The following is a 7,947-nucleotide window of genomic DNA, read 5'->3' as shown; positions in this document are numbered from 1 at the left end:
GTATTTCGACCGAGGGGTGCTTTTGCACTTTGGACCAAGTCCAACATATTACAAAAAAAGAGGACGAAATCTGGTTTCTGTAGTCAACACAGAAACACACTATCAACGTGGAAAAATAACTGTCCTGAACAGTGCTGTCTGTTAGGCTATTTAGATATTTTTAGACAATAATTTATGTGCGCATGATGGGCCTACAGCTATTTAATTAAATTTAATTAATGACGCATTACATTCACAGTGAGTTTCCTTTAGGCCTATGATGATTCATGTGTTCGGTAAATACACGGTAGTGATATACATATGAACATGTAAGCTCAGACCGATTTCGCTTGAACCTGAATTATGAGGTCCCGAAAACATTTTAACTCTCCACTTTCACCTGCTACCTGAAGACCTGATGACGACAGAGAGGGTGGGTGCTGTGAGCCTGTAACACGGAAGAGGAGAGAGGAAGGAGATTCCACGTCATTTGAGGTGTGTTGTACGACCGAGCAATGGCTTGAATTGGGATTCTTGGAATACAGAAGTGTCTCGCATGAAATATGTCTACTACCACTTTATGGGTTTATGGGACGTTCAGTGTTAATACATAGGCACGACTGAATATCTTTGTACTTGTCAGCTTAGCTCCTGATTAAGAACTGGAATTCTGCTGAAGGTAACACTGATGTTTTTTTTTCTCAGGCAGATTGCTGTTCTGCCATGTAGCTAGCTCGGATACCCGAGCTTGCTAACCGGCTAACCTCTCAGCTGACACCCCTGCCTTGACACCAATGGGCTACGGTATATTAACCGGAGCTGTTCAGAGCACTTCGTTGTGGCTATGATTGTAATGCCGTTAGGCAGACCTTTAGGGTTTGTATCTAAAAAGATGCCTGTATTTTTGTTTCACATGGTAGTCAGCAACGCATGTATTAATATAAGACTGAGGCGAGCTAATCAATTATCGCCCTGATTCAATTCCCTCTGACAGCGCTACTTCAGCACCATTAGCTTCAGCTAGCTTGCTTGGTATGCTACTACTTGACAGGGCTGTTGACAGCTCTAAACGTTGCACCGTGGCAGTCAATATTGAATTATCTGTCATTTAACCTCTAACCACCAACTATTCGCTTTCAGTTAATGTGGTTGTAGTCTTTCATAAGGAATAAACCATACGCACGGAACGATTAATCATAATTAGCAAAGCGCATTGACATGTTTCCCAGTTGTAGAACTGTTGAGATGCACGTGAATTGTATTTACTAACATGTTTTTAATTTAGCACGTTACACGTCGCTTATTTCATGGTAAGGTCTATGACAACAGTTAAACAATGTGCATGTTGCGCTGTGTACAATGTTTTCATAATTTATTACGCATCAGACCTAGTGATCACCATGCCATAATGCCAGCAACCTGCATTGATTTAGGGAGGCGTTGTCCCACAGGACATTCCAATAGTGTGAAGGGCAGGGCTGGGTCTTAAAGTTTCCCAAAATGAAGGTGTGTGTGTGTGTGTGTGTGTGTGTGTGTTATACTAAAGTGAAACACCCATACCTGTCTTTCAGGCTTAAATAAATAGATGAACATGTCATGTACATGAGTACATAATGTCATGTACGAATCTAAACAGTGGTCTAGTGTTCCTTTTTCATTTGTTTGTCTTTAAGATCACAGGTCAGAGATGTTGTCCCCTGAATCATAAATCATTTGTAGTCTGTCACATTGTAGCCTGGCATCACTTTCATCCCACTGAAAATGTAACCAATCAATCATTACATTGCTGGAAACAGATCCAGTTTGTTCATAAACAGCCTTGAGGTTAAAATTTCAACAAGCAGGATACATAGCCTAAAGCATTCACATTTTGGAAATGTATTTCCAGTCAGACTTCAGCAATGCTCTTCAGAGAAATAAAGCTGCAGTCTTTGTAGTTGATCATGGATTTGTCCTAATAGCACGTCTCTATACCCCAAACGTAATCGTTTTAAGGCCTACCTGGTGATCGCTGATGATCAGTGTTTACTTAAGTAGGTTCTGTGTGGGCATGGAAATAGTCCTAAGTGCCAAAGATCTTAAAGGGCTAAGATCTCTAGACCAATCTATTCTGCTTCTGTGTAACTGTGCAGTACAATTAATCCATGATTATGTATTGGATTTCTGTTGTGTTATGGCCTGATCTTTATACACAGTGCTAGTATCAGTAATGTGTACTTGCGTATCAACAATAGCCTGTTTCAGTGTTTTCTATAGGCTACATGGAATGAGGATGAAAGGATTAACACTTGTGCTTTCAAGTTTTATCCAAGCTCTCATGGAGTGTTTCTACTGGCTACACCAGTGTAAACAAAGCTGGTCACTGCAGGCTAACTGCTTGTACTGAGATTACAGGCTGCCTTTTAAACAGAGAACTGACCGGTGGAGAACATAGAACCAGGCACCACAGTATGAATGTGCTGTTTGCGTCTTTGAAAGACTCCTATCCTTACTGTGTAAGACATAGCTTAGACATTTGAAACAATGTTCTCTGTATACTTGTCGGTTCTATTCTTAGCGTAAGATCTTTGTTGTTGTATCCCGTGAACTCTAAAGCACTGTTTTTGGTTATAGTGTGGTGTATGACTATATGATGTTGATTTTTAAGCTTTATGACTCATTTTTGTTGTTATATGTATGACTATATGATGTTGATTTTTAAGCTTTATGACTCATTTTTGTTGTTGTTTATGTGTGACAGACGGATTGACTCCTGCAGAACCTTGATGGGTGAATCAGGGCAGCGCCGCTCCACCCTAGTCTCCCGGCTCCCCATCTTCCGGCGGAGCGTCAACAAGCGACAGGAGTCGCTCCCGTCATCGCCCTCCTCCGGGGGCGTGGGCAATGGCGTCCACACGTCGTCCCCGTCCAGCACCAACTCCAGCTCGAGCAGCACGGGCAAGCGGCGCAGCCTCTTCCGCACGCCCTCCATCAGCTTCCACAGCAAGCGGAGCAGCGAGTCACGCAAGGTCGACCCGGCGCAGCTCTCGCTGGACGGCTGCCTGCAGGCATCTGAACAAGCCCTGGGCCAAGATGGTGGCAGTACTGGCGGCGGTGGTGGTTGTGGTGGCCACACCAAAATGCGCCACTCCTTTGGGTTCGGCGGGCACCGGCACAAGAAAATCACACGTTCACAGACTGAGGACTTCGACAAGGCCTCCTCGACCAGCAACAACCGCAACGTGTTCATCAACTGCATCAGCTCGGGGGCGAACGAGGGGGACGACTCAGGCTTCCTTGACGATGTGAGCAGCAGGCGCTCTTCCAAACACAAGAAGCAGCTGCTGCCGAAGTCCTTCTCGGCCCACCACCGTTTCTCCAAGAACCACGCCCCGGAGCCGCAGAGCAAGCCCCCAGAGGTGACCGGTGGCCTGGGGACCCCAGGCTCCTGGCCAGGGGAGCTGGTGGCGGAAAGCTCCCTGCAGTCTCCCATGCTCTCTGAGGATCGCACCACAGCCATTACCCCGTCGGAGTTCGTCCACGTAACAGAGGACTCGGTTTCGGAGGTGGATGCCCTGCCACCCCCGAGCCCCGCCGCACCCTTGGACCCGCCAGCCGAGGACGTCCTGCCCACTGCTGCCCCTACCTCACAGGTGTTCTACACGCCCCCCGAACCTGCTGCCGAGAAGCCATCACTGCCAGATGCCATCAACGCCAGCCCCACCGCCACCGCCCTGACCCAGTGCGAGAGCGTCACCGTCGCCGCCGCCAATACCGACGATGCCGCCGAGGACACCGATGCCACGGCCACCGTGGCCAACAGCGACGCGGAACCGGAGCCGGCCCAGACGCAGGCGGAGCCTCAGCCGGACCTGTCGGAGATCAGTGAGAGCGAGCCGGCGCTGGAGCTGAGCGAGGAGAGCAGCTCCAACCCTGAGCCCAGAGAGAGACGGACCAAGAACTCACTCCTCATGCAGGAGTCCCGCAAAACCAGCCGGCTGGAGACCAGGCAGGGCCACCTAAGGAAGCCCAACACAGGTAACTCCTCAGATCACAAGGCTGGGTGTGTCTGTCTTTAAATGGCTTTGTAAAGGCCACATTAAGAGGATGGTGGTCAGCAAATCTCATTCCTCAGCTGTTTTGAGGTGATGTTACAGGGGGCAACTTTTTGAGCATTGTTGCTTGGCAACCACAAAATCGGTTCCGTGTGTTCTGATCGGATGATCATGAAAATGTGCCTACTGATGATGATGAAAGTTAAAGAAAATTTGTTTTGCCTGGTATCAATGGGAATGTGTTGGAGCAACAACACCCTAGAAACATTTCCCAGCAGCATTGTGTATCACCAGCTTTAGAAAAAGTTCAGACAGTGAAGTGAGCATCAAGTGTGCATTAAGATAGATAGATAGATAGATAGATAGATAGATGGATAGATAGATACTTTATTTATCCCAAGGGAAGGCATCCAGTAGCTTATACACCCATAACACAACAAACACACATAGATATCTCGCATACATAAAAATCACTCAGAAATGTAAAAATTAAAGAGCATGTGAAGTGATTACAAGGGTCTGGTATGGACTGACCATGTGATTCATTGACCATGATAAGATGCTATGGTGGAGTGTGTGCAATGGTGGAAGTGCAAAAGTGAACAGTGCAGGGATTGAATAGTGCAATAACTTTACTTGTTATTAAATATGAATTATTCCTTAACAAACAAGACAAAGAATATACTTTAATAACAATATATAACAAGGAATAAGTTATAAGGTGTAGATGTTATGACCACAGTCCAGATTGTGTAGAACGGCTTATATAGCCTGTAAAAACAGTCAGGAGGACAGCAGACAAAGTGATATTACATTACATTACATTACATTTAGCAGACACTTCTTGACCAAAGTGACTTACATATGTCAGCTATATTACAAGGGATCACATTGTCCCCGGAGCAACTTGGGGTTAAGTGCCTTGCTCAAGGGCACAACGGTGGAAGCCAGGAATTGAACTGACAACTTTCAGGCTACTGCACGCTAGCCCAGCTCCTTAACCACTACACTACCACCGCCCCTATATGATGGGGCATATGATGGTAGGGGCTGAGAGAGACAGGCTCATGCTCCATTTCTCTATTTCCCCCCCTCCCCTTTTGGGTGGTATTATAAAGTTGGATAGCCCTGGGGACAAAGGACTTCCTCAACCTGTCTGTTGAGCATGACCGTGAGCATGACAGTGACAGAAGTCTGCCACTGAACACACTCCCCTGTTTATTGAGCGTGCTGTGTAGTGGGTCCATGATCCTGCATCCTGCTCATGGTCCGTTTCTCTGCAGTTGTTGTGAGTGACTCCAGGTCAAGGCTACGTGTACACCGTCAATTAAATATGACCCAATTCACATGTATAGCATGGATGTGTAAACAGGAAAAAAAGCGCATGTGCCAATGCGACTGCAGTCAAAACGTTGAAAATGGCCACAATCTTTTACGTGTTCGTAGTTACTGTACATTACATACAATGTTGCTCTCAGTTTCACGTGAACGCACAACTGGCAAAATGGTGTAATTCAAATGAAAACACAGATGGAAAAGCTGCAATAAAGGCGGTAGGCTGTTCACTTTCTTTTTCAACTTAAAATAAAGCTGATAGTCTATTTTGCTGACTTCTCAAGATACTTTGGAAATGAAAGAAAACAACTAGCCACTGAAATACCCTAATGCAAGCTTATTTCAAGCATTCGCAGTGCCGTCTGTTTTTTTTCCCCCTCATTTCGGCATCAAGGCCTAGCAGTGTAAGTTTACGCAGCCAAAGTGCAGTACACATTGGACCGGGTGATAACACTTTTGTACACATGGTTAGATACAAAAATGCATTTCTGTAGTTAATGGGAGTGAGGGACCAATTGGTGCTTATTTTGGTCGATATTTATCATTAATCTATTTGGTGAAACTTACCTAATTATATATACTATGTATACTTTTCTTGTTGGAGTAAAACCTTTCGGTATAACATTCTAATGCAGTCGATTAGAGCATCACTTCTCTTTGAACCTGGGAGTACAACATATGACTTTAAGTTGACCTTCAGGAGTCAGTTTAGCTTTTCCTTACTGGTCAAAGATATCTGTGCTGCACCAATCACCAACCGAAAGGTTGTAAGGTGGTGATATGCATGCCCTAGTTTACATGTTAACAGGCAACCAGGGCAGATGTGTGTAGCCCTCTTCATGAATACATGCAAACCTTTTCTGTATGCATCAATAATTCAGAGTGAGAGATGTGGCAAGTGCCAGAGTGAAACATTAACACTATCTCCCACCTCTGTCAGGGAGTGTCAGCACTGCCTGAGCCCTATTGTCATAAAAGACACTTAACAGTGCTGAGGAAGTGAAAGTTCACACTGTTTGGCTCGTTTGCTTCCCTTGCCTGTTGGTCGGCTTCCCACTTTTCTTATCTGTGTGTCTTTTGCCTTTCTCTACCCTCACCCAGACTCTCTGTCTGCTTGAATAGCAGTGTCTCTTCTCATCACAGTTTTTTTATTTTTTGTTATTTATTATCTTTGTGTGGTGTGTTGTTGCTGTCTGTTTATTTAGCGTTCTGGTGAAACAGCATTTTGTTGGTTTGATGGTTTTTGTACCACATTGGTTTTGTTTTCCTTGTGGATTTCCCCCTAGATTGCAGGTGGCAGTATTTACAGTCCCAGGCATGACTGTAATTTACCTTTCAGACAGGACTGACACACACTCTCTTATGATTTTAAACCTGGTTGTGTGTGTTCTATGCAATACATCCGGCTTGTCATTAACAAATATCAGCTGTGTCATTGGGTAGATCAAATATTCTGAACAGCTGTTATCATTGAGCTCCACGGAATACTCTATTCTGATTGGTCAGTTCATGGTGAGGCGTTCAGAGAGCTTTGTTACCCCTGAGTGCAGACGCTTCTAAAAAAATCTTTTTTCAGATAACTGAACCGTAAATCAAACCCCTGTCACAAGCTACCAATGTTTGTTGCATTGCTTATGGTGCAGTTTTAATGGACTTTGTCAGAAGGTAGTACGCTAACATTAATCTTGTGTCATATTCTCTGTCAAATGAGTGGGCCACCTAAGAAGCTGGAGTGTATAGCCAGACAGTCATTATCTCAAAATAAACTTTTAAGGCAGTAGCCCTCCACTTTATGTAGTGATCACCCTCCAGGGCCTTTTTCTGTGACAGTGACTGGCTACCTGTATCATCCCTGGTTGCATTATCCTTTACTTTGGGGCAATACATAACCGTTATGTTCTCAGAAGTGACACCTCAAAGGGCTTTTCTATGATCAAATCATATTGTATGGGCCATCTCTCTACATTGCTATAGTTTAACAAGGACCATATTACATCTGCTGGCTTGGCAGCAAAATGGGTCTGCAACTGTCTTCCATCAAATGCCTTGTACCTTTTAAAAAAACTATTCATCATAAACAAAGGCAATTTAGCATTTCTTTGTGAGTTATGAAGTGGATTATGATTGTATAAATTTCAGTGTTCCATTTAGATGCTTGTGTGGTATGAAAGAGCTTCTTTTGTGGTTTGCCAAGAAGACATCATTCTGACTGTGTGCAGTGTGTACTTATCCTGTTTGTGTTTGTGACATATTGTGTTTTTTTGTGTGATTATGTGTGTGGACAAGTTGCGTGTGTGCATGTGTGTGCATGTGTGTGCATGTGTGTGCATGTGTGTGCATGTGTGTGCATGTGTGCGCATGTGTGCGCATGTGTGCACGTGTGTGTGTTCAGTGCCAGTATGTAGTCTGCTCTGTTTGGAGAGCTGTGCCTCTTATGTCCCCTTTACAATTATGCCATCTAAACTCATCTCTCCCTCCTCCTCTCCCTCCTCACCTTCTCCTCTTCCTCACCCTTTGCAGTGTCCATGTGCAGCAGCGTGAGCCCCTACCATGAGGTCATGCGTCTCGAGCGGCGCCTGCGCTCAGCCTCAGAGGGCGC

The 7,947-nt window shown here is 45.0% G+C and overlaps 1 protein-coding gene across 5 annotated transcripts in view; it reads left to right on the top strand.

The window, feature by feature from the left end:
- The first annotated feature begins 491 nt into the window (after positions 1-491).
- ccser1 (coiled-coil serine-rich protein 1) overlaps positions 492-7,947 on the top strand; it is a 77,246-nt gene continuing 69,790 nt past the window's right edge. For all 5 annotated transcript variants that reach the window (XM_048243748.1, XM_048243749.1, XM_048243750.1 and 2 more), the window contains exons 1-3: positions 492-658; positions 2,720-3,996; positions 7,869-7,947. The exon at positions 7,869-7,947 is cut by the window's right edge and continues 136 nt beyond it. In XM_048243748.1, coding sequence (XP_048099705.1) covers positions 2,745-3,996; positions 7,869-7,947 — 1,331 coding nt within the window. In that variant the 5' untranslated portion in view covers positions 492-658; positions 2,720-2,744. The remainder of the gene's footprint in view (positions 659-2,719; positions 3,997-7,868) is intronic.

Source organism: Alosa alosa, chromosome 5 (assembly GCF_017589495.1).
Source record: "Alosa alosa isolate M-15738 ecotype Scorff River chromosome 5, AALO_Geno_1.1, whole genome shotgun sequence".
Lineage (NCBI taxonomy): Eukaryota > Metazoa > Chordata > Actinopteri > Clupeiformes > Clupeidae > Alosa > Alosa alosa.
Note: the sequence above shows the minus strand (reverse complement) of the source record. Positions and strands in the feature narration are given on the sequence as shown.